Here is a 25,931-nt window from a genome sequence, read left to right as displayed (position 1 = left end):
CTTCACTTTAAAAAAAAAAATCTTAGAGGCATAATATAAAATGGAAGGGACATCAAATAATTACAACTGTTTGTTTTTACTGTGACAAGAGGTTTGCAAAGCCATGGGTTCCCTGCAGTTCCAGGGAATTGATAATAGCATACGCTACCTGATCCTAAAAGATCAGGCTTAAGTCTCCAGAGGAAGCCAGAATTCCCAAGGTCCCTGTCAAGGTACTCTCTTTGGGATGTTTCCTTGTTGGCCTCAGTGTCGGGCAAGTAAAACAAACAATTGACTTCTCCTAGGTCCCAAGGATTCTGTTTGCACTGTTGCTGGTAGCCAGTGCAGCCTGAGTGATGACGTAAGAATGCTACAAATGAACTCCAGTCTTGAATGCAAAGATTGCCCTAGAGTAATTGCTTTCCCTTTAGAATCAGAGGGGTAGCCGTGTTAGTCTGGATCTGTAAAAGCAGCAAAGAGTCCTGTGGCACCTTATAGACTAACAGACGTTTTGGAGCATGAGCTTTCGTGGGTGAATACTTGCATCTGACGAAGTGGGTATTCACCCACGAAAGCTCATGCTCCAAAATGTCTGTTAGTCTGTAAGGTGCCACAGGACTCTGCTGCTTTCCCTTTAGAGTCTGAGTGTGCTGGTTCTACAGATCCCTCAGCCCAGGGCATGAGAATAAACCTTAGCTGCTTATGCTTAAGTGAAGCAGTAACAATGGATTTACTGAGTTAGTCTCTATCCAAAACATTTTAAACTTCTAGCTTCTGAGGACAGTGGCTCTTCAGTATAAGATAAGGAGCAGTACAAGATAAAGGGGGGATTTTGCACCACTGTTCCCTGCAAATTTTTCTCTGCAAAAAATACATTCTGCTCGCAAGGTACTGCAGTTGCACCTTTGGCCCACCAGAGGCTGTTGTGGCACCAGAACAGAGAGCAGCAGGTGGCTCACCAGCAGTAGGAGCTGGCTGTGTTCCTTACAGCACGGGTTCGTCACAGCACCCTGCTCGTGCTGTGAGGATATGGGGAGGGGGAGACAGAGCGGAGCTGCACTGGCTTCTGGGGCGGGGGGCGGGATAGACTGGGGTTCAGAAGGTCTAGTGGGGGGGACAGACTGGGGCAGGGGCTGAATGGGAATAGGGGTGCGGGAGATGGAGGAAGGGGACGCGGGGGTGGCGGAGGCGGGGCAGGGACACATCGGGATGGGGCAGATGTGCCTGACTGAATGGGAGAAGCTAGGGGTCAGTCAGTGTCTGCACAGGGAAGGGAAGGCTCCCCAACTCCCTAACAGCCCCCCCACCCCCCAAAAAAACCAAAACCTATTCTGTACTTTTCCTACCCACACCCAACAACCCTCCAGGTTCACTCCCAGGCTCCTTCCCAGCAATTACTCCCCTCTCCCTCAGCTCCTCCGTTACCCCTAACTTCCCCAAGCCTTTGCAACGCTTCTGAGGAGTCCAGGAAAAATGTTTTGGATTGTAGTTTAAATGAATTATTACTCAAAGTTCTGTATTAATATGTCTAGTAAGGAATCTAGTTGTCAGAAAACATTTCCTGAATCTCTTTTGCTGTCTGTATTGTTGGAAACATACTTGCTGACAGATAGTTTGAAATAAATTACCAAAATAATTTAAACTAGAATGATTATATTGTGTTGTTTTGACAAATATGTAGAATTTTGCAGAATTTTAAAATATGTGCAGAATTTTTAATTTTTGACAAAATTCCCCCAGGAATAACTTATTAAGCACTGGCACTCTGTTCAGTGCTATACAAGAAAGGAGATGTTCTGAGAGGAGCTAAGTCCAAACTGATGGAAAAGTGAATGCATAGTGAGATTTGGGGGAAAATTTTACCTTAGAGCATCTTTCTTTTGGTAATAGATGGCTTGGTGTATGTAGACTTGGAAACAGGGTGGGAATTCAGACATAGGAGGTAGTATCAGAGAAGGTGTGAAGCTGAGAGTAGGAAGGATATAGAAGGTGCAGTACTATTCAGAAGCAAGTCAAAGAAGAATGGTGTGGGCTTGGGTTCAAAGATGTGGTGACATGTTTTGTGGCGGGTGAAAAAGGATTTTAGCTGCTGTCTGCAGAATAGACTAGTGGAGTAAGGCGGGTATTAGGGAGACCAGAGAGGAGGTGGTTGCATAATAAAGAAGGGTGAAGTTCAAAATGGGCAAATGTTTTGACCCAAACTTTCAACAGTGTCTAGTGATTTTGAATGCATCAGTTTTTACGGTGTACAACCTGACAAAACTTATAGGGGCCTAATTTTTAGATAGGTAAGAGCAGTCCCAACCAGGCTTCTTTAGGATGTCTCAGACAATGAGGCACCTAAAATCACTAGACCTTTGAAAAGTGGGGCCTCTAGTTCTAGGGACAGAGTAAACATACCTTGTATGAGGATCGAAAGCATGTTCAGCACTCAAATGGTTTAAATTTAAAAATAGCTCTCAAAAATCAACACCGACCAGTTAGCTCCTGCTAAGTCTCATTTTTGTGGATTGCTAGAGAATTGTTTAGTTTTGGAGTTAGGTTCTGGTTTCTAACTCAGCATATAGATGCCACAGGTAAGATTGACAATGGAAGAGTGCAGCAATAGAATACCTAATGCAAACCAGGTTTGGGGCCTATTTCATTATACCTAATGTTACATTTTACTGCCATTTCTGGCACCTAAAAGGTGTTTGGAGGAGAGGCTAAGTGGTATTAGAATACTTTTTCATAACTGTACTGGTCCTTGAAGGGAAACAATGGACAAGGTGAGTAATAGCTTTTATTGGGCTAATGAGTTGGTTTAATAAAGAGCTATTTATTGCCTGCTTTGTTCACTTCTGCTGTATTAATGTATCCATCACATTCCTTACTTGATTGCCAGTGTGTTTTTACAATACAACATTAATAAAATACAAATGTTGGGGAGGTCAACAATCCTGCTGTCATAACCTTAGTCCCAGATTTGGACCTTAGCGTCCAAAATATGGGGGTTAGCATGAAAACCTCCAAGCTTAGTTACCAGCTTGGACCTGGTACCTGCTGCCACCACCCAAAAAATTAGAGTGTTTTGGGGCACTCTGGTCCCCCTGAAACCTTCCCTGGGGACCCCAAGACCCAAATCCCTTGAGTCTCACCACAAAGGGAAATAATCCTTTTTCCCTTCCCCCCTCCAGGTGCTCCTGGAGAGATACACAGACACAAGCTCTGTGAAACTACACAGAGTGACTCCCCCTCTCTGTTCCCAATCCTGGAAACAAAAGGTACTTTCCTATTCCCCCAGAGGGAATGCAAAATCAGGCTAGCAAATCCAACACACAGATCTCCCCGATTTCTTCCTCCCACCAATTCCCTGGTGAGTACAGACTCAATTTCCCTGAAATTTCCCAGTAAAGAAAACTTCAACAGGTCTTAAAAGAAAGCGTTATATAAAAAGAAAGAAAAATACATACAAATGGTCTCTCTGTATTAAGATGATACAATACAGGGTCAATTGCTTAAAAGAATATTGAATAAACAGCCTTATTCAAAAAGAATACAAATCAAAGCACTCCAGCACTTATATTCATGCAAATACCAAAGAAAAGAAACCATATAACTTACTATCTGATCTCTTTGTCCTTACACTTAGAAACAGAAGACTAGAAAATAGAAACTGCTTCTCCAAAGCTCAGAGAAAGCAGGCAGACAGACAAAAGACTCAGACACAAACTTCCCTCCACCCAGAGTTGAAAAAATCCGGTTTCCTGATTGGTCCTCTGGTCAGGTGCTTCAGGTGAAAGAGACATTAACCCTTAGCTATCTGTTTATGACACGCCCCCCAAATTGCAGACAGTGGGGAAGCTCACTGGCGGCGATTTCCTTCTAGAACTTGAAAATAAACAGATTAATACAACACATGCACCTTTACATATACCACTAAGTATATAACTAACAGACTTCTACATTTTAAGAACACTTTTTAACTACTGAATTCTGGGAAACTCTCTCGGGAGAGTGCATCAGCAACTTTGTTAGAAGCTCCTGTGATGTGTTGAATTTCAAAATCAAAATCTTGGAGAGCTAAACTCCAACGAAGAAGTTTCTTGTTGTTCCCCTTGGCAGTATGAAGCCACTTTAGTGCAGCATGGTCAGTTTGTAGTTGGAACTGCCGTCCCCACACATATGGGCGTAGCTTTTCCAGGGCGTACACAATGGCATAGCATTCCTTTTCACTGACTGACCAGTGACTTTCCCTCTCAGACAGTTTCTTGCTGAGAAACACGACAGGATGGAAGTTGTGATCTGTTGCTTCCTGCATGAGCACTGCTCCTATACCACGCTCAGATGCATCCGTGGTTACTAGGAATGGCTTGTCAAAGTCCGGGGCCCTGAGCACAGGGTCAGACATGAGCGTTGCCTTAAGTTGGGTAAAGGCCTTTTGACACTCATCAGTCCACTTAACTGCGTTTGGCTGGGTTTTTTTGATCAGGTCGGTCAGTGGGGCAGCGATTTGGCTGTAGTGTGGTACAAATCGCCTGTAGTATCCGGCCAAGCCTAAGAAGGATTGGACCTGCTTCTTGGACCGTGGGACAGGCCACTTTTGGATAGCATCCACCTTGGCCTGTAGGGGGTTTATGGTTCCTCGACCCACCTGGTGCCCCAGGTAAGTCACTCTGTTTTGGCCTATTTGACACTTTTTGGCCTTAACAGTTAGTCCTGCCTGCCTGATGCGCTCAAAGACCTTTTCCAGGTGTAGTAGGTGTTCGGGCCAGGAGTCTGAAAAAATGGCCACATCATCGAGGTAGGCAACTGCAAATTCTCCCAGTCCAGCTAGTAGACCATCTACCAGCCTCTGGAAGGTGGCGGGTGCATTTCGAAGGCCGAAAGGAAGGACATTGAATTCATACACCCCCGCATGGGTGACGAATGCTGACCTCTCCTTGGCAGGTTCATCTAGCGGTACTTGCCAGTACCCCTTGGTTAAGTCTATTGTAGAGATGAACTGGGCACGTCCCAACTTCTCCAATAGCTCATCGGTGCGTGGCATTGGATAGTTGTCCGGACGAGTTACCGCATTTAGCTTACGGTAGTCCACGCAAAAGCGTATTTCCCCATCTGGTTTGGGTACCAGAACCACTGGAGATGCCCATGCACTGGTAGATGGGCGGATTATACCCATCTGTAGCATGTTCTGGATCTCCCGTTCTATAGCAGCTTGGGCATGAGGAGACACCCGGTAGGGTGGGGTTCTGATTGGGTGAGCATTACCTGTATCAATGGAGTGGTATGCCCGTTCAGTCCGTCCTGGGGTGGCTGAGAACAATGGGGCGAAGCTAGTGCACAGCTCCTTGATTTGTTGCCGCTGCAGACGTTCCAGGGTGGTTGAGAGGTTCACCTCTTCCACGCCACCGTCTTTTTTCCCGTCGTAGTAGACACCGTCAGGCCACTCAGCATCATCTCCCTGGACTGTAAACTGACAAACCTGTAAGTCTCTGGAATAGAAAGGCTTGAGAGAATTAACATGGTACACTTTAGGCTTTAGTGAGGAATTGGGAAATGCTATGAGGTAGTTTACAGCTCCCAGGTGCTCTTGGACCGTGAATGGCCCTTCCCATGATGCTTCCATCTTATGGGCCTGTTGCGCCTTCAAGACCATAACCTGGTCTCCTACCTTGAAGGAACGTTCTCTGGCATGTCTGTCATACCAGGCCTTTTGCTCTTCCTGAGCATCCTTTAGGTTCTCTCTAGCAAGGGCTAAAGAGTGTCGGAGGGTGCTTTGTAGGTTGCTTACAAAGTCCAGAATGTTAGTTCCTGGAGAAGGCGTAAACCCCTCCCATTGCTGCTTCACCAATTGTAATGGCCCCTTAACCTCGTGACCATACACAAGTTCAAATGGTGAAAACCCTAAACTGGGATGTGGTACAGCCCTGTAGGCAAACAGCAACTGCTGCAACACTAGGTCCCAATTATTGGAGAATTCGTTGATGAATTTTCGTATCATGGCCCCCAAAGTTCCATTGAACCTTTCCACCAGGCCATTGGTTTGATGGTGGTACGGGGTGGCAACCAAGTGATTCACCCCATGAGTTTCCCACAGTTTTTCCATGGTCCCTGCCAGGAAATTAGACCCTGAATCTGTAAGGATGTCAGAGGGCCAACCTACCCTGGCAAAGATGTCTGTTAAGGCCAGGCACACAGTGTTAGCCCTGGTGTTGCCTAGAGCTACTGCTTCTGGCCATCGGGTAGCAAAGTCCACTAAAGTCAGTATGTACTGCTTTCCTCTGGGCGTCTTTTTTGAGAAAGGGCCCAGAATATCCACAGCTACTCGCTGAAATGGGACCTCAATTATGGGGAGTGGCTGGAGAGGGGCCTTGACCTGGTCTTGAGGCTTTCCCACTTTTTGGCATACCTCACAAGACCGGACATACTTGGCAACATCCTTGCCCATCCCCTCCCAGTGGAAGGACTTCCCCAACCAGTCCTTGGTTCTGTTCACCCCAGCATGGCCACTGGGATGATCATGGGCTAAGCTTAAGAGCTTCCCCCGGTACTTAGTTGGAACCACCAACTGTTTTTGTGGCTGCCATTCTTCCCGGTGTCCACCAGAAAGAATTTCCTTGTATAAAAGTCCTTGGTCTATAACAAACCTGGATCGATTAGAAGAGCTGAGAGGCGGTGGGGTGCTCCGTGCCGCCACCCAAGCTTTCTGAAGGCTGTCATCTGCTTCCTGCTCAGTCTGGAACTGTTCCCTTGAGGCTGGGGTCACCAGTTCTTCCTCAGACTGTGGACTTGGGCTTGGTCCCTCTGGAAGCGATGTAGGTGATGGGGTTGTTTCCGTTGCTGGTGAACCGCTCTCCGCTGGTGCACCTGAGGTTATTTCAGGCTCTGGCTGAGCCTTTTGGGTATGGCTGTCTTGTGCTTCTGCCAGTTCTGGCTCGCTGGCGCCCTCTGGCGTTGAGTTTGAAGATGTGGTTGCACTTGCTGGTGCTGGTTGCTGTTCCAGTTCCGGGCCTGGGACTGGAGATGCTGTGGCTGTTTCAGTGGTAGGCATGGAATCCGGGTCCACTACCTCTGTCTGGGTCTCTGGTAACACAGACGGGGCGTCTGTGGACGGCTCAGGAACAGGAATGGGTCTGGAAGCTTGCCTGGTTTGGCTACGTGTAACCATTCCCACTCTCTTGGCCCGCCTCACCTGGTTGGCCAAGTCTTCCCCCAGTAGCATGGGGATAGGATAATTGTCATAGACTGCAAAAGTCCACATTCCTGACCAGCCTTTGTACTGGACAGGCAGTTGAGCTGTAGGCAAGTCTACAGCTTGTGACATGAAGGGGTAAATTGTCACTTGGGCCTTTGGGTTGATGAATTTGGGGTCTACGAAGGATTGGTGGATAGCTGACACTTGTGCCCCCGTGTCTCTCCACGCAGTAACCTTCTTTCCGCCCACTCTCAAATTTTCCCTTTGCTCCAAGGGTATTTGAGAGGCATCCGGGCCTGGGGATCTTTGGTATGATGGTGGTGTAATGAATTGCACTCGCATGGTGTTCTTTGGACAGTTGGCCTTGATATGTCCCAGTTCATTACACTTAAAGCATCTTCCATCTGATGGGTCACTGGGCCGAGGTGAGTTACTGGAGACTGGTGAGGTTGAAGGGTAGGGTATCTGTGGCTTTACTTGGGTGGTATGTGGGGTCTTTGGCTGTCCTCGGTTGTAGGGTTTATGGTCTGTGTGCCCCCTGGGGTAATCGTTCCCCTTGACAGTAGCTTTCTTGCTTTCTGCCAGTTCCATCCATTTGGCTCCAATCTCCCCCGCCTCAGCAAGATCTTTGGGTTTTCCATCTTGTATGTACCGTGTGATGTCTTCAGGAACACCATCCAAGAACTGCTCCATTTGTATGAGGAGGTGCAGTTCTTCCAAGGTTTGAATGTTGTTTCCTGTTATCCAGGCCTCATAGTTTTTTGCAATGTAGTAGGCGTGTTTGGGAAATGACACCTCTGGTTTCCACTTTTGGGTTCTGAAGCGCCGACGGGCATGATCTGGGGTTATCCCCATTCTGTATCTGGCCTTGGTTTGAAAAAGTTTATAGTCATTCATTTGCTGCTTAGGCATTTCAGCTGCCACCTCTGCTAAAGGTCCACTGAGCTGTGACCTCAATTCTACCATGTACTGGTCTTCGGGGATGTTGTACCCAAGACAGGCTCTTTCAAAATTTTCCAAGAAGGCCTCGGTGTCATCACCTGCCTTGTAGGTGGGAAATTTCCTGTGCTGTGGAGCAATAATTGGCGCCGGGTTGTTAGGGTTGGCTGGAGTCTGTTGCTTAGCCTTTTCTAATTCCATGGCCTGTTGGTGGGCTTCCCTCTGGAGTTCTATCTGTCTTCTGTGGGCTGCCTCGTCTTCTGCTTGTTTCCTTCGGTAGGCTACCTCTTCTTCTTCTAGTTTTCTTTTGTGTGCTGCCTCTTTGGTAGGCTGCCTGTTCTCTTTGGTAGGCTGCCTGTTCTCTTTGGTAGGCTGCCTGTTCTCTTTGGTAGGCTGCCTCTCTGATCTGTTCTTCTCTTTCTTTCATTTCCATCTCTTTTTGTTTTATTTCCAGTTGTCGCCTGTGTTCAGCTTCTTTGATTTGTTCTTCGGCCTCAATATTTGCCTTAGAAGTCATGGTTCCTGTTTTCTTGGGTTGGGGTGCCCTCCGGTGTTTATCTTCAGAACTGCAGGTTCTCTGTTGCCTCCTGAAGTCTGCCTAGCAACAGTGCCTTTAGCTAATCTTCAATGTTAAGTAAACCTGAAAAACCACTTTATTTGCATTTATATAGTGCTGGTAATGACTCTCAATGGGAGTGCTATTGTGTGACAAAAGACCCTTAACAGTCTCTTAATGGCTTCTCGCTTAACATGCAAGCCACAAACTGCCAGAGAGAGCAGAAAAAAAAAAATTCTCTCTGGTTCCCTTTTAAAACCAAACTGTTTCTCTCTGCTAAAAAGCCCTTAGCAGAGAAAAGAAAAATATAATATTCCTACTGGCTTCTGGATTCTATCTATATCCCACCACTGCCACACCATGTCATAACCTTAGTCCCAGATTTGGACCTTAGCGTCCAAAATATGGGGGTTAGCATGAAAACCTCCAAGCTTAGTTACCAGCTTGGACCTGGTACCTGCTGCCACCACCCAAAAAATTAGAGTGTTTTGGGGCACTCTGGTCCCCCTGAAACCTTCCCTGGGGACCCCAAGACCCAAATCCCTTGAGTCTCACCACAAAGGGAAATAATCCTTTTTCCCTTCCCCCCTCCAGGTGCTCCTGGAGAGATACACAGACACAAGCTCTGTGAAACTACACAGAGTGACTCCCCCTCTCTGTTCCCAATCCTGGAAACAAAAGGTACTTTCCTATTCCCTCAGAGGGAATGCAAAATCAGGCTAGCAAATCCAACACACAGATCTCCCCGATTTCTTCCTCCCACCAATTCCCTGGTGAGTACAGACTCAATTTCCCTGAAATTTCCCAGTAAAGAAAACTTCAACAGGTCTTAAAAGAAAGCTTTATATAAAAAGAAAGAAAAATACATACAAATGGTCTCTCTGTATTAAGATGATACAATACAGGGTCAATTGCTTAAAAGAATATTGAATAAACAGCCTTATTCAAAAAGAATACAAATCAAAGCACTCCAGCACTTATATTCATGCAAATACCAAAGAAAAGAAACCATATAACTTACTATCTGATCTCTTTGTCCTTACACTTAGAAACAGAAGACTAGAAAATAGAAACTGCTTCTCCAAAGCTCAGAGAAAGCAGGCAGACAGACAAAAGACTCAGACACAAACTTCCCTCCACCCAGAGTTGAAAAAATCCGGTTTCCTGATTGGTCCTCTGGTCAGGTGCTTCAGGTGAAAGAGACATTAACCCTTAGCTATCTGTTTATGACACCTGCATATAAAATAAAAAATATAACTTCAAAGCAGCTGGACCTGCTGTGATTGCAGGCTCTTAGGACGATAAACTGCATTTTCAAGAAGCCTTGGGTGAATGGAAATGAATTTATATCACTGGATTTGCTATCACAAAATTATAGGCCAACTTTGTGCCTTGATCTAGTCTCAAACAGCTCCTGTTTGAGCTGATGGTTTTCGTTGGTGGCTGTCCATGGGATTATGGTTTTGGTAATGGGGAGGGGAGGATTAATATGTTCTAGTTATCAAAGAAACTAGAAGTGGGCAGAAGTTTAAGGTAAAAATCAATCTAGCATGGTCATTCATTGAATCTTTGCAGGAAATTCCCAAAGGCTTTGCAGTTTCAGAATTATAGACACCAGTGTAGGACCAGGACACCAAAAATGTTGAAATGAAGGAATACTCTTACAGCACTGCAGCTAGAAGTAGTAGAAAGGCACATGAGGGACATCGACAACTTGCCATAAACCTGGCCATAAATAACTTTTGGCCCTCAAAAAGCAGTTTCTTCAGTACTGAGGTGCGGCCCATGAGACTGCAGTTTCCAGCATACAATATTATTCAGTAATGTTCAACTCAAGGTGGAGCATTACATGGTAGAATCTCTAGCCTCTGAAAACCACGTCTCTGTATTGGAGAGGATAAAGGCTGTTAGTTGCATTTCAGAATATCCTTGGCCACATTTGGCCTACGCACTGAGCGCTTGAGCTATGTGAGATTGTGTAACTAGCAAACTGGAAACTAAGTCAAGCTGACAGTTTTTCTTTGGTCTTTGAGAATGTTTATCTGTATTACAGAACACGGATGACGCTGGATCTTCCATAAACTGTGAGTTGGATGATCAAGAGAATATTCCTTTCAGTCAGTCTCCAACAGAGAATAATAAAGGTAAATAATGCTGCAGCTGTATTGGTCTAGGCATCTGTCATGACATTTATGTCCCAAGTTCACTAAGTAAGAAATCATGTAGCTCAACTTCATAGAGTATTTTTCTTTTACTTAAAGGGATTGATTATAAAATTACTGCTTAGGCCTCTCTTCTGGCTTGGCCATGTATTGGTATCTTGCTTCTGAGTCTGTCCTCAGTTTTTCTAAAAAATGGACTGAAGTTTCTCCTGTTGCAGTGAAGTCTAGTGCTGAATTGTGACATCATGCTTTCTCTGATAAGATTGTGAAGCCATGAATACAGAGTATGTTTTAGCTAAGAGATCAGAAGTTGGGCATGTCTGGGTTATGATAAATGGTGTTAGACGTAATTTTATTAATGGCAGAGGACTATAGCTATTGATGCAACAGTTTGCTCTAGTATAAATTTTCACATGTTCCCTGGTGAAGGTTCTGCTGGAGATTTGGTTTGCCCTGACTTGCAACATTTTTTTTCATAGCATAAAGCACAGGATATTCTGTCAATAGTTAATTGGATCAAAAATAGCTAGTTGAATATAAAAAAAAATGGAGTGGGTTTTTATTTGTTGCAGTACCAAAATTTTTCTAATGCTAATGTAAACCCTTGGGTATTGGGAATTCAGTTTTTCATGCTTGTGTATCAATTGAAATTACTGGTTCACCTAAGTCCCATTTCGAGATATCCAAGTTTTGTATCATCATTGTGTCTAATACTGACAAATTGTGTGACTCTTTCCAGTGTCCCCTTCAGCAGATGTTGTCTATCCCATATTCAGTACACCCTCAATCAACAAAACAAGGTATGTCTGTCTTACTCTAACACTCTCCAAGAATGAGACAGAAGTTTGAACAATACCTCCAGAAATCAGATTTTAAAAAATACGAGACCATAAATTCCAAAAATAATAAACAGTTTCTCTTTACCTGTGAGATGTGGTGAGGGATGAGAAATAGCCATCATTAAGATATTGAAGTGTTGGATCTTATTTTTGAGAGGGCAGATGAAACACTATTCTTTCTTTGGGCTAAGCTGCAGACTTGGAATTTAGAGATGTCGGTTCAGTTCCTGGCTCTACAACACTTTACTTGTGTGATGTTGGGTAAATTACTTAATCTCTGTCTGCCTTACTTTCCCCATCTTTTGTCTGACTTGTCATTTTAGTTTATAAACTCTTCTCAGCAGGGATTGTCTCCTATGTGAATCTATCTGGCCTAGCAGTTAGGTCATGTATGTACTGGGTCAACTAACATGTGGACAAGGGGGATCCAGTGGACATAGTGTACTTAGATTTCCAGAAAGCCTTTGACAAGGTCCCTCACCAAAGGCTCTTACGTAAATTAAGCTGTCATGGGATAAAAGGGAAGGTCCTTTCATGGATTGAGAACTGGTTAAAAGACAAGGAACAAAGGGTAGGAATTAATGGTAAATTCTCAGAATGGAGAGGGATAAGTAGTGGTGTTCCCCAAGGGTCAGTCCTCGGACCAATCCTATTCAATTTATTCATAAATGATCTGGAAAAAGGGGTAAACAGTGAGATGGCAAAGTTTGCAGATGATACTAAACTGCTCCAGATAGCAAAGACCAAAGGAGACTGTGAAGAACTTCAAAAAGATCTCACAAAACTAAGTGATTGGGCAACAAAATGGCAAATGAAATTTAATGTGGATAAATGTAAAGGAATGCACATTGGAAAAAATAACCCCAACTATACATACAATATGATGGGGGCTAATTTAGCTATAATAAGTCAGGAAAAAGATCTTGGAGTCATTGTGGATAGTTCTCTGAAGATGTCCATGCAGTGTGCAGAGGCGGTCAAAAAAGCAAACAGGATGTTAGGAATCATTAAAAAGGGGATAGAGAATAAGACTGAGAATATATTATTGCCCTTATATAAATCCATGGTATGCCCACATCTCAAATACTGTGTACAGATGTGGTCTCTCACCTCAAAAAGGATATACTGGCACTAGAAAAGGTTCAGAAAAGGGCAACTAAAATGATTAGGGGTTTGGAGAGGGTCCCATATGAGGAGAGATTGAAGAGGCTAGGACTCTTCAGCTTGAAAAAGAGGAGACTAAGGGGGGGATATGATAGGAGTCTATAAAATCATGAATGATGTGGAGAAAGTGGATAAGGAAAAGTTATTTACTTATTCCCATAATACAAGAACTAGGGGTCACCAAATGAAATTAATAGGCAGCAGGTTTAAAACAAATAAAAGGAAATTCTTCTTCATGCAGCGCATAGTCAACCTGTGGAACTCCTTACCTGAGGAGGTTGTGAAGGCTAGGACTATAACAGTGTTTAAAAGGGAACTGTATAAATTCATGGTGGTGAAGTCCATAAATGGCTATTAGCCAGGATGGGTAAGGAATGGTGTTCCTAGCCTTTGTTTGTCAGAGGGTGGAGATGGATGGCAGGAGAGAGATCACTTGATCATTGCCTGTTAGGTTCACTCCCTCTGGGGCACCTAGCATTGGCCACTGTCAGTAGACAGATACTGGGCTAGATGGACCTTTGGTCTGACCCGGTACGGCCTTTCTTATGTTCTTATGCTGTAATATAAGTAATAAAAATTGTCTAGTGGAATGGAGGAAGACAATATCGGGCCTTAGCAGAGGGACTTGATAACCTAGTAATATTTTTCCATCTCTGACTATTAATATCGTATTAAGTTTCAAACTAGTGAAATAGTTACCATTTCTGAAGTAAAGTCATGTTTACTGAAATTATTTGAACTACAGTTCCTGGAATGCTTGTGTAACTTGCCCATGTGAATGTTCTAAAATACTGTCACTTCTTAATCTTGATGTCAGTTCGGTGGACTACCTCTCTGCTGCTCTTCTTTAGTAGTGTGGCTGTCTATATGTTGTGGTGATTAATGTTAGCAATATGACTGTTCCAGAAGCGTGAGGGTATCTGGTACACTGGGAAGTAACTTCAACCATCTGAGAAGTTCATAGATTTAATATAATTGCACTGGTTAAAGTGTTGTCTCTCCGTAAATCTTTAACTGCATAAGGAGTATGACGTGGTTATACCTGATACGGCACAGTCAGTGTTTCTCAGCCAATCAGCCTTTCCATAATACCCAATGCCACTGGTGTTCACACCATCTTTTTGTGTGAAAAGGGGATTGCAATATAGAGAAGATAAAAGTTGCCATGCAGATGTGAAAAGAATTGAGGCTTCTATTTTCTATTCTCTCTCTCCCTTTTGTTCTAACCCAACCCTTATCTCCTTGAGCATGTCTTTCAAAGGTCTTTTGGGCACTGGCCTTTAGCATTGCCCTTCATTATATTGCATAACTTTATAAGTTTGATCTGTGTTATTATCTGTAACAATATTAACACCTTGTGCTGTTAAATAGATTAGTACGGCCCTGCAAATAATCTTCCATGTAGAATATGCTCATACTAATGTGTCTATGACTCTGATTACTTATTTGTTTGACAAATCCATTGCCATATTATGTTTCCAGTGGAAATGTTCTGTTTTCCCATGCAGAATCAAAACCACTAATCCCTCTGTCTTATTTAGTCATCTTTCTTTGGAGCAGATTGCTAGTAATCAAAACATTCTGATTTGAATTTGTTGTGAACATAAAATCACTTAAAATTGTTGTAGTTCTGAAAGAGCCAAAAAAACTAAAACACTTGTCAAACTTATAATTCTCTGCCACTTAAGAGTGAGAGAGAGAGATCTGATTACATATTTACATTGCTCCCTTGTGGGGGCTTTTCAAATACCTTCCATATTGATGCAAATAGAATTCTGGAATATGCCAAAATCCTGGTGTTTGTGGTTAACTAAAATATGGTCTTGGATTTGCTGTGACCTCCTACACCGTCCCTTGGGAATAGATGAGTAGAAACTTTTTCTACAAGAGCTATACTTTAGCTTTCTGCTTTGGGGACTCTCCTTGGCATCTAAACCTAGAACATTGTTCAGTGCTTATCTCTGTTAATCCTGTGTTAAGGTTATTGTACAACAGTTAGCAAATTTAAAGTTGTAGTTCCTAAAGTAACCCTGCCAGCTTGCGTATAGCTAAAACACTAAAGGTAAATCTATAAAGCATTACTTATTTATTAACAATTTTAATATGTGCTTCTCCAAAGCACAAGTCTCATATCAATGTTTTTAAAGATTCATATAAAGACTCCATCTGGATCAGTAGTCTCATGAACAATCCTTTCCAGATCTCCCCTCAATCTACCCATGCTCTCTGTTAGCCTTATTATTTGTTTTAAAAGTTAGCAAAACTTTGTCTCCGTTGGACCAGAATGGAGAATTGAGTCCCAGAATTGAGGGCCTTTCCCTGAAAATGCCTCAAATTCTTTTATCTAAATCTGGTACCTATTTCAGAATCTCGGATAATCTCCACTGCTGGAGCAGAACTCAAGGGAAGAGGTGGTCTGAGGGCATGTGAAGTATGTGCTTGAGAGACCAAGTTACAGTTACTTTTAGAACATTCAAAGATACGATCCCAACTTTTTGTGTGATTAATGCCCCAGCCAAAAACATTTTCATAGTTCATGTTCCTTTTCTTAAAGAGAGATGAGAGAGGGAGTGGTGCTCCCATGTTTGAGTGTATGGAGTAGCAAGGACTTCCACCTATTGTCTCTTTCCCTCTCAGCACAGGAACACTTAGATCAGTGGTCATCAGCCTTGTTATAGCCACCATCCTCAGTGAATTTAAGGAGTAGGAATTCTGGCAGCTTAGCTCCGTTGACTCATATAACACCTGAGATGTAGGCTCTTGTTTTCTTCCTCTAGAACAGTTCTAGAGCCACAGGTTTGGGGTTACAGTCTAGAGGCAGTGAAGTTCCTCAAAGCCTTGACTTTTTTTTGGTGCAGCCCTTAAAACCTTGGTTGTTTGCATCTCAACGCTGCCATCAGGCCAGCTTCCTACAATCAATTTTAGTACGGGGTCTCTTGAAACAGGAAAAACTAACCTGCACACATCTCCTGAGTTCCTTTACTAGTCTGTTCTGGGGAGCTAGTCAAGTCAGTATTCAATCTGATTGTGAGTGTGAAATGACTAATTCATATGCAACTCTGAAACTACTTTCAGACCACAGCCTTTCCCAGATGATCTGGCTTCTCCCCTGGGATTCAGCCCACCTACAAAAATGGTTCATACCTTCCAGAAAACCAGCAAGAAAACAAAAGAACTAAGCAAAGACTTTAAAGACCAGATGATCATTGTGAGTATTCCTCTGTGAGCTGTTACTCATTCTTAGGGGAGCTTGCACTGTCGTGTGGTAGTAGTGAAATGAGCTTTCAGACTAACCAATACTAGGTCTCCCTACATATAAATCTCAAACACTGTATACAGCTCTAATGAATTGTATAAATCTTTTTCCAAAATTTCAAATGTAAAGATTGAGACACTATTTGTGATACTCTTTTTTTCTAAGGTTTCCTTGGGGTTAAAGCTTTACTATATCTGTGAATAAATAGGAAACTTGTAGAATTTGCTATTAAAAATGCCTGTATGGATACCATAGAAATGAATTTGCTGGACACAGAAATCCTGTTTCCTTCTGCTGCATGATTTGTTGCCTGAGCAGAGCCAGCATAATACTGCAGCCACATTAGTGGACAACTAATGTCATGAAGGACAGTACCACAGTAGGGATGTTGTCTAAAACAGTGTGTACCTGGGAGTTTATCTGTGACTGAAATGCAACTCCACTTAATCAATGGAGGGTTTCATATAACACATATGAGGGATGAAATACTCACCTAGTGGTGTCCTGTGTATATAGTTCATTCCCTTTGAAGTCCTGGCCTTACAATGGAATTCAACCGAATGGCATCATTAAGCCCTGTGTGTCATTTGCAATAACCTAAAGTCACCTGTATGCATATAGGCCTGGCTTGACATGAGTAATTGGACATAGGTGAGGCTTCATTTCTTGGGAGACAGGATTAGGGCAGTAAATGGATCAGCAGGCTGGGAACAGAATGTCTGTACTAGCTAAGATTAAGGAGAAACAACAGGGAACCATTTACAGTGAGCAAGATAACAGTGGATAAGATCTTTACTTTTTACCTTATAAGGGCTTGGCTACACTGGAGAGTTGCAGCACTGGTGATGGCTTTACAGTGCTATAACTTACTCTCCATCCACACTGGCAAGGCACATACAGCGCTGTAACTCCCTGGCTACAGCGCTGGCTGTACTCCACCTCGGCCTGGGGAATAACGACTATAGTGCTGCTCTTGCAGTGCTGGGGTGCCAGTGTAAACAGTGATTAATCTTACTACACTGTAACTGACCTCCGCAACTTTCCCATAATGCTTTTTAAGTAAAGATAACACTCTTTGTTTTGTTGTGATGCCGCTTTGTTTTGTTGTGAACTCTGGGCTCCGGGAGCTGCTTATCTAAAAAACAAACACAGCTACTGTTTGCTCCAGCAGAGGCAGGCAAGGGGAAGAATGTCCACAGCTAGTGTTTGCTTGAGGAAAAGAGCAGCTCAGAGCGGGGGGTCCATTTTAGAGCAGCCCGGAGTGCGGGGTCCGTTTTGGAGCAGCTCCTTATCTGGTCTGAAGGCTATTTGTGTTTAGTGAATGAGAGAGGGGTGGGGGAAGGGGTCGAAACTTTTAAAATGATTGAAGGTTGGTGCTATGTATCTTCAAGTCCTTAGAACTTGCAAGGGAGGGAGCCGACACAGTGTCAGTTCCAAAAATCCACTCTCTCTGTCTCCCCCATGCTCCCTGTCACACTCCACCCCACCTCCCTCTTTTGAAAAGCACGTTGCAGCCACCTGAATGCTAGGATAGCTGCCCATAATGCACCACTCCCAACACCACTGCAAATGTGGCCACACTGCAGCGCTGTTAGCTGTCAGTGTGGCCACACTGCAGCGTTTTCCCTACACAGCTGTACGAAGACAGCTTTAACTCCCAGCGCTGTACAGCTCCAAGTGTAGCCAAACCCTAAGTCAGAAATATAAGTCATGCATGGGCAGTGTGTGGACAGATCATGCTGTACAAGGATTGGTTCCTATAGAGTAAGTAACCAAGGCAATCCCAAACTGTGGTGCAATGTACCATATAAAGGAAGAGGCCAACTCCCTATGTTTGAGTCTCATCAACTCCATGTACCTTTGCTATATGTCATATAGAGGAACCTGAGGGATGAGACTGGAATTGAGCTGAGGTCTTGGGGAGCTCCAACAATGGACTCCCATCGTGCCTTACATTTAGAGCTGCATTTTTTATTTCAGTTTGTTCTTTATTAATTGTATTTGCTTTTAAAAAATTCTTAGCATTTAATTCCTTGTCTCTGCATTGCCTTCCCAAAAAAACAAAACAAATACAGAACGACTTAGTGAATTCTTGATATCAACAGGAGGCACTGTGGTCTGGAAGAATGACCATGGAATTGAGTAAATAATACCAGTCCTGCCACCTGCTCACTCTGTGGCCTTATGTCATTCCCTCAGTTTCTGCTTTAGTTTTTCTATCCATACAATGACACCTATCTCATGAAGGGCATACTGTAGAGATTATGTTCATTATATGCCTTGAATATGTGAAGTGCTATGTATAGTTCTGAATAGTCTATAAATTAACAAAAGGTTGTCCTCTGTCATCTCTGACGCTTCTGACTTTCCTTTGTAATGATAGGATGCTGGACAGAAGCATTTTGGTGCCATCATATGCAAATCATGTGGCATGATCTATACAGCTGCCAGCCCAGAGGATGAAGCCCAACACATCCAGCATCACCAGCAGTTCCTTGAGGGAATTAAATATGTGGTAAGACAATGACTGACACTTTTGCCAAAGAACCCTTGAAGTAGTACTTATGTTGGGTATAGAGTTAAGGCTACACTAGGCAAAGGTTTTGTATCCAAATAACGTGATCAAATTAAATTACTTATCTGTTATGCCAGCAATTACCTTTTTAACATACGTGAACTAATGGGTTAACATACATGATCTGATTTCCTGCTTGCAGACTGCTAGGGTTCACATTACAAGTATGGAGACTGTTCTAGTAAAGAAGCCATAGCTGAATCCTTTTTCTTCTTCTTCCTGGCAGATAACTTTATTTTTTTCTCTGTGATAGGGTTGGAAGAAGGAGCGTGTGGTTGCAGAGTTCTGGGATGGGAAAATGGTTTTGGTCCTTCCAGATGATCCCAAATATGCCATCAAAAAGGTGCAATATTTCTTTTTAGCTTTGTCTGTACAGTGCCTAGCATGATAGGGCTGGGGTCTGTAGGTGCTACTACGATATTAATTCTAAATAATAATCACTTGTTTCCCACTTGTCAGGAGAAATCCATATTTAGTGATCAACCTCTCACTCAGTGATCACTCTGCAATGAATTAACGTGACTGGTTTCTACCATACTTAGAGGAGGCATGAACTTGTGGCCGATTCACAGATCCAGGAGGTGGGAGATGTGGGTTCTAGTGGCAGCTTTGCTGCAGACTCCCTCTATGACCTTGGGCCAGTCACTGACCTCATTGCAGATAGGGCTGATACCTACCTTTTGGTTAAACACTCTTCTCCTTACAAATCTCGGAGCTAAGTAATCCTACGGCAGCCATGTTAGTCTTCCAGTTCATCTTTGCTCTCACAACTGAGCCATTCCTCAGTGCTAAAGACCCCTTACATTACCAGCATAACCCAGTCTGCTCCTTACCAAGGAGAATGGCCTGTCACTCTTCTTATTTGCCACTTGTTTCAGTTGCTTGATGCCTCACTAAGGGCCAGGCTACGGGCCACTTATTCACAATGTTGAGCAGTTAATTCATAGGAGTAGTCTCACTAGAGTTAATGGGACTACGTGTGTGAGTGACTGCTCATCGGTGTAAGTAGTTCACAGTGTGGCCTGAAGGTATTTGACTGAGGTAAGAACAGACTTTTGGGATACTGTCATTTGTAGAACATCGTTCTTGCTACCCTGTTGTAGAAACACTTGGTAAGAGCTTGTCCTCCATGCTCCAGATTGTTTGTCTGTAAAATCCAGCCTGAAGCATGCAGCTTTCATGCTCAGTGGAAAATCTTTAGCTAAATTGATTATCAAAAGAAATGTTCATACAGGTGTGTGTTTTTTCTAGATTCTGTTGAAGTAAAACTACCTGAGGTGCTGGAAGTACCCAGTGGGTTTCTTTTGTTGCTGTAGAAAAATAGCACTGTTCAGAAGCCCAGTGGCTCTGAGAGAGGGTGTATATGTGCTCGGGTAGTATGGTGATTAGCAGTAGAAGAACCAAGGATGATTTGAGGACTGAGCAGGGATACATTAGTCCAGAGTATCCTAAAATGGAGAGGGAAGTACCCAGTCCTGGAGTCTTCCCAGTATAAAGCACTAGTGCTGGTTTGAGTTGCCGGTTTTCTGTGTGGCTTAGCTTTTACTGGGCTTTGTTTAAAAAGCAACAAAAACCTCTGCCTGCTGATTCGGAATCAGTGCACATAGCAGCTGGTGAGTAGCAACTGCTGCTAGGTTAACAAAACTCCCGTGATTCAAGCCACAGGCTAAGTTTTGGCTGGGCCCTTCCCCCCTCCATGACTGACGAAATGAGAGGAATACCAATCTGCTGCCTTTCCCACGCGAGCCTTGTACCGGTGTGCAATGACACCTGCACCCATAGCTTTAGGCTGAGCCTCCTAGCTTCCACAAAGAAAATGGTCTGCATGTTGGATAGATATTAAAGGATGGGAAGAGTCTCTTAGAGTCTATCTTTCTGCCTGTGGAGGAATGTCCATTATAGTATAAAGGCTTGTCTACTCAAATGTATCCAGCTTCTACCATTCCATAGGAGACTATTTCAATTGCATACATCTCACAGTAGTGCAAACCCACCAAATGCTGTGTTTGGCACAGGCTGCTCGTGCTTTTAATGAGTTGCTAGATGCTCTGCGGTTGGACAGTGAACTTCCATTGTGATGATCACTGGGTTCCATTCAGGAGCACAAGCCCTCTGTTTGAAATTGATTACTTCTCTGAACTTGTCTATCCTAGACTCTAACATGCATCTCTGAACATCTTGTCCTAACATCTGTAGGCAGAAGATGTGCGAGAACTTGTAGATAATGAACTGGGATTTAAACAAATTGTGTTAAGCTGCCCATCCAAGATTAAAACCTACTTTTTTGTGTCCAATGAAAGGAAGATAATTGGTTGTTTAATTGCTGAACAAATCAAACAGGTATGTGTTCTAAATAGCATCTTAATTGTATACAATGAAAGAAAATTGCATTCAAACACTTGGGGTTGTTAGCATTGATCTAAAACTATGTCACAGGTACTCCTGGCCTTGTAAAGGGGGCAGGGGGTGGGGGAATGGGGTTGGCTGGATGGTTTTAGAGCTCTACACACTCACCATCATGAAAATGCAAGTGACAGGAATTAACCAAGTTGTTAGTGATGGGTGCAAAAATCTTCCATTCACTGTACTTTCAGCTGAATTCAGATGTTGGACAGACATGGTTTATGTAAATATTTACCTTTCTTTAAAGGACCAGCGTAATAAATAGTATCAGAGGGGTAGCTGTGTTTGTCTGGATCTGTAAAAGCAGCAGAGTGTCCTGTGGCACCTTATAGACTAACAGACGTATTGGACCATGAGCTTTCCACTACATGCATCCGACGAAGTGGGTATTCTCCCATGAAAGTTCATGCTCCAATACCTCTGTTAAGGTGCCACTGGACTCTTTGCTGCTTTTACATAATAAATAGTTGATTGCCTCTGGTGTTACAGCAGCAAACTCACCTGCATGAGTTTCTGTATTTCCCTCACAATACTCATTTGATTTAGTGTTTGTCCTTGATAGGCATTCCGGGTGCTGTCTGAGCCTAATGTTCCACAGTCTCCTAATCAGGATGTCCTGCAGCACCATCGTGCCTGGCGTTGCTCCATAAAGCCGGAAGCTGCCATTTGTGGGATCAGTAGAATCTGGGTGTTCAGCCTGATGCGGAGAAGAGGCATTGCACGTCGTATGGTGGATGTAGTCAGGTAAGGAAAAGAGATGCCTCTCCCAAAATGAAACTGGTAAGTAAGCCATTAATATGGGTGCACACATGATGGAACAAGATTTCAGCCTGGTTTATTTTCAGGGGGAAGAAAGTGCTCACAGCAAAAACATTAAGTAAATGTAAGCTAATGTCATTCAGCAAGTCTGAGAGGTTCATGTAACAGTGCAAAGAACTGATTGAAATATGCACTTAGTCTGACATCAGGCTGAGCCCTGGTGCTATTGTGGTGGGTGGAAGAGAAATGCATAGAACCATGTAAGTATTATGGCTTGGATTTTTGACAGTGCTCAGCTTTGGCCAGACTCTGCTTCCGCTGAAGTCACCACGAGACCAGAGTTTAGTGAAGGCTGAGCACTTTTCAAAACATCACCTAAGCTGGGCCTATTTCATGTTTAACCAAATAGAATATAACCTGTGAACCATGAATAGGTATGGGCTTTCTTTGCTTGTAAAACACCCTAAGTTAACAGTTGCTGTCTGCCCAGTACTCTGAGAATTTGTGTCTTCAAAATGAATACTCAGTCTGCCATTGCAGTCTGTATTTCACATGTCTATTGTAATGCAGCTTCTTAAAACAGCAGTTTATTCCTGGTAAGTAGCTTCTGCAGGTGGGAACTTTCAGATTTGTAGGGATAGGAAATTAATGGATTTTCTCTAATTGAGAACTGTTACCATTATAGTTGGTTAGCTGCTGCTTACTGTTTAGAATGCATCTGCAGGTCAGTGACCTGCAGATGCCTCCAATCAACTGTTCTCCAGTATAAATTTAATGTGAGAATGCATAGAGAAAATGTAACGATTACTATGGGGAACCTGAAACCACCCAACTTCTGAATAAAATTGCTGTAGTACCCCTCTACCCCTGTCCTCTGGAGCCTAAAAATCTTACCGCCTGAGTGTGCAGCCCTGTCCCCTGTTCCTCTCTCCCCCCCCCCCACCCAAGCACTGCTTTACCACGTTATAGCCAAATTCGTGTTATATCAGGTTAGAGGTGTACTGTATCTGCTATATTCTCCTGTTTCAAATCTGGTAATCACTCCTGTGCTGCTGCTTTTTATGTCAAATTTCATGGAGTAAATTCTCTACACTAAAATGGCTCCCCCATTTGGAAAATAGTGTATATAATGGAAATGCTGTCAAAGTACAGAAGAGGCTGAGCCAACTCTTGCACTGCACTGATAACTGTCCTTATCTGTTTCAGAAACACGTTCATGTATGGCTGTTACCTAAGCACTGATGAAATCGCCTTCTCTGACCCAACACCAGCTGGCAAGCTGTTTGCAACCAAATATTGCCAAACCCCTAACTTCCTTGTTTACAACTTTATTAGTTAAGACCACTTCCAAACAATCAGTTCATTGAACTAGAGCTGTTTAGTTTGCTACATGTAAAGCAGTTTGCATGTTTAATTCTTATTCAGCCGTGTTCCATTTTAGATTCCTACTGAGTGCTAACACTTGCTTCTTGATCAAGTTAAAAGGTGTGGAGTTAAAAGAATGTTGTCACTTTCTGTACATAATTGTGTTCTGTATTTTAATGTTTGTACTTTATGAAACTAAACCCAAGTTTGTGATTCTAAATGTTTATTCTGAAAGCTAAAGTTTTTATTGCAATAACTTGTAAATTTCAAAAATAATTAATATAAAGATTTCTCTCTGAGTTAGATTTGGCTTGGATAAATGTTTGGCTACTTCATACCACAGATGAGCGAGACTCCAGCTAATCTTGAAACTTTATATGTAGGCTACTTGCTTTGGTACAGCTGGAGACACCAGTGTTATGCTATCTGTGCTGCTCAGGGAGGTACCAATGGTCCAGGGATGTTGCAGATATAGATTATACCTGGTGCTGGAAGTTGCATGCTGGACGTTAAGTGACTGGGTGAGGACTCTACACCGATATGGTACCTTTACAGTGAACAGAAGATGGAGCAAAACATACCTGCTGGTTGCTGTTACTGACGCAGCACTAAAGCTTACCAGAGACAGGAGTGGATGTAAAGCAGTTGTAGCTGTGGCCTGAATCCCTTATGCACAAAAGTCAATGGGACTATGAATATGAATCTCCACCTGCTGCTCAGGGATTAAAGTTAAGATTGATCCTAGATCTTGCTGTATACAGACTCAAGTATTCTTGCACTGGTGGTGGTGATGTGGATAGTTTGTTCAATAAAAGTCCTCTGAAATTTAATTTGGTGTCATTTCTGAAGGTTACAGGCATGAGCAGTTGGATGAAAACTTGGCTTCAGAAGAGGTTTTTTTAAAAATGAATCCCTTCAGTCTACTTTAAGGCTCCAGTGGTCCCTCTGAATTCACAACCCCATGTAAAATTGTCCTAGTCATTCAATTAGGAGTCACTCTCTGGCTTGCAGGGTTGTTCTCCACCTTTCCCCTGGCAAATCAAGCAGCAGCAGTGCTAACTTCTTCCACCAGTCTTCTGCATTAGAGGGCCTATGTAAAGGAGCCCGAGGGAAACACTTTTACAGGCTCCCTAGTTTAATCCCTAGTTTCACTGCCATGCTATTCTCCAGGAAACACGTGTGGTCTGGCCTTTACCTCCATGAGTACATCTCCCCTTAACTATAAATATATTTGAGTGAAGTTCAACTACTCTTCCAGGCCCCTGCAAATTGAAATTGGCCTGTATTTATTTCTCTCCACATATCTTTGATTAGTTTCAAGGCATGGCTTGTTCTCTAAACTGATGATGCTGTTGCCACTATCTTTATTTTACTAAGGATGGTATGTGTCAACCACTTCTCTCTGCTGCTGTCAGGTTTCTAAATTACTTTAGTTTCCTAGGACGTTAGCTAGGTGGACTGACTTGCTTAAGTGTCTACAACTATTTTAGCCTTTGTAAACATACTACAGTAACTCCTCATTTAACATTGTCTCACTTAACATTGTTTCAATGTTACGTCCCTGCTCAGTTAGGGAACATGCTCATTTAAAGTTGTGCAGTGCTCCTTTATAACATTGTTTGGCTGCCTGCTTGTAAGCTTCTGTGGAAGACCAGTGACTTTACAAGGGAGCATTGCAGAAGTTCAGCTTCTCTGCTTTCTCCCTCTCCCTCCCAGCATTTCCCCCACTGCCAAACAGCTATTTGGTGGTGTTTAGGACTTTCTGGGAGGGAGAGGAGCCAGGAAGTGCTGCATCTCTGCTCCACCCCCTCCCTCCCAGAAAGTCCTAAGGGCTGCCAAACACCTGTCTGCTGGTGCTTAGGACTTTGTGGGGGAGAGATGTGGCATGCTCTGGAGAGGAGGTGGAGTGAAGGTGGGAAGAGGTGGCCCTGGAGTGGAGCAGGGACAGGAAGAGGTGGGGCTGGAGCATTCCTGGCAAAATCTGAGCCTGTTCTCCACAGAAGCTGCTGCTGCAAAGGTGCTTCCTCGCATCTTTACCTGCAGTGGGCTGTCCGTGTGGGGTAAGCCAGGGGCCCTTCAGCCACAGTACAGTACACAGTATAATGCCCTTTGTCTGCCCTCCAAAAATTTCCTTGGAACCTAACCCTCTGCATTTACATTAAATTTTATGTGACAATTGAATTAGTTTAACACTTTCACTTAAAGTTGCATTTTTCAGGAACATAACTAGAAGGTTCAGTGAGGAGTTACTGTAGTTTTGTTGCCCTGGCACAACCTGCTCATCAACAGATAGAACTCACCTGACTCACCTTACCAGAGTAGAACATCTTTCTCCTTGTGCTTTGGCTTTAGGTTCTGTTCTTGCTGTCTTTGTTTTCCTTGTGTTCACTTCCCTTTCATTTTTGTTGTGGCTACTAGCATATAGTATATAATTAGCCTGGACTGTAGTCACTGGCCTACACGTGAAATGTTTGACATGCCAGGTTCTTCACAGCCTGTTCCATACAGGTCTGTTAGAATGTACACATGTGGATTTTGCAGTTACATAACCAGGGAGTCCTCGCTTTGTTACAAAGCTGTAGTCAAATCTACACAATTTGTTTCTAGCTCTTGATTACAAAGATCCTTGAAAACAAACATTACCCACTGTTGGGTCTGCACCTGCAGGCAGCCAAATGAAGTATGAACTAGCCTTCATTTAGTTGAGTCTGAAACTTTTTTCTTTCTGTGGCCCCCGAAGAGGCTATAAAAACTCAA

The 25,931-nt window shown here is 43.3% G+C and overlaps 1 protein-coding gene across 2 annotated transcripts in view; it reads left to right on the top strand.

Moving 5' to 3' along the window:
• ESCO2 (establishment of sister chromatid cohesion N-acetyltransferase 2) overlaps positions 1-24,004 on the top strand; it is a 30,698-nt gene extending 6,694 nt beyond the window's left edge. For both annotated transcript variants that reach the window (XM_050948801.1, XM_050948800.1), the window contains 8 exons: positions 10,705-10,795; positions 11,553-11,613; positions 15,892-16,024; positions 18,456-18,587; positions 18,901-18,990; positions 20,844-20,987; positions 21,613-21,794; positions 23,016-24,004. In XM_050948801.1, coding sequence (XP_050804758.1) covers positions 10,705-10,795; positions 11,553-11,613; positions 15,892-16,024; positions 18,456-18,587; positions 18,901-18,990; positions 20,844-20,987; positions 21,613-21,794; positions 23,016-23,148 — 966 coding nt within the window. In that variant the 3' untranslated portion in view covers positions 23,149-24,004. The remainder of the gene's footprint in view (positions 1-10,704; positions 10,796-11,552; positions 11,614-15,891; positions 16,025-18,455; positions 18,588-18,900; positions 18,991-20,843; positions 20,988-21,612; positions 21,795-23,015) is intronic.
• The last annotated feature ends 1,927 nt before the right edge of the window (positions 24,005-25,931 follow it).

This window comes from Gopherus flavomarginatus, chromosome 4, assembly GCF_025201925.1.
Source record: "Gopherus flavomarginatus isolate rGopFla2 chromosome 4, rGopFla2.mat.asm, whole genome shotgun sequence".
Lineage (NCBI taxonomy): Eukaryota > Metazoa > Chordata > Testudines > Testudinidae > Gopherus > Gopherus flavomarginatus.
This window is presented reverse-complemented; position numbering and strand designations above follow the sequence as displayed.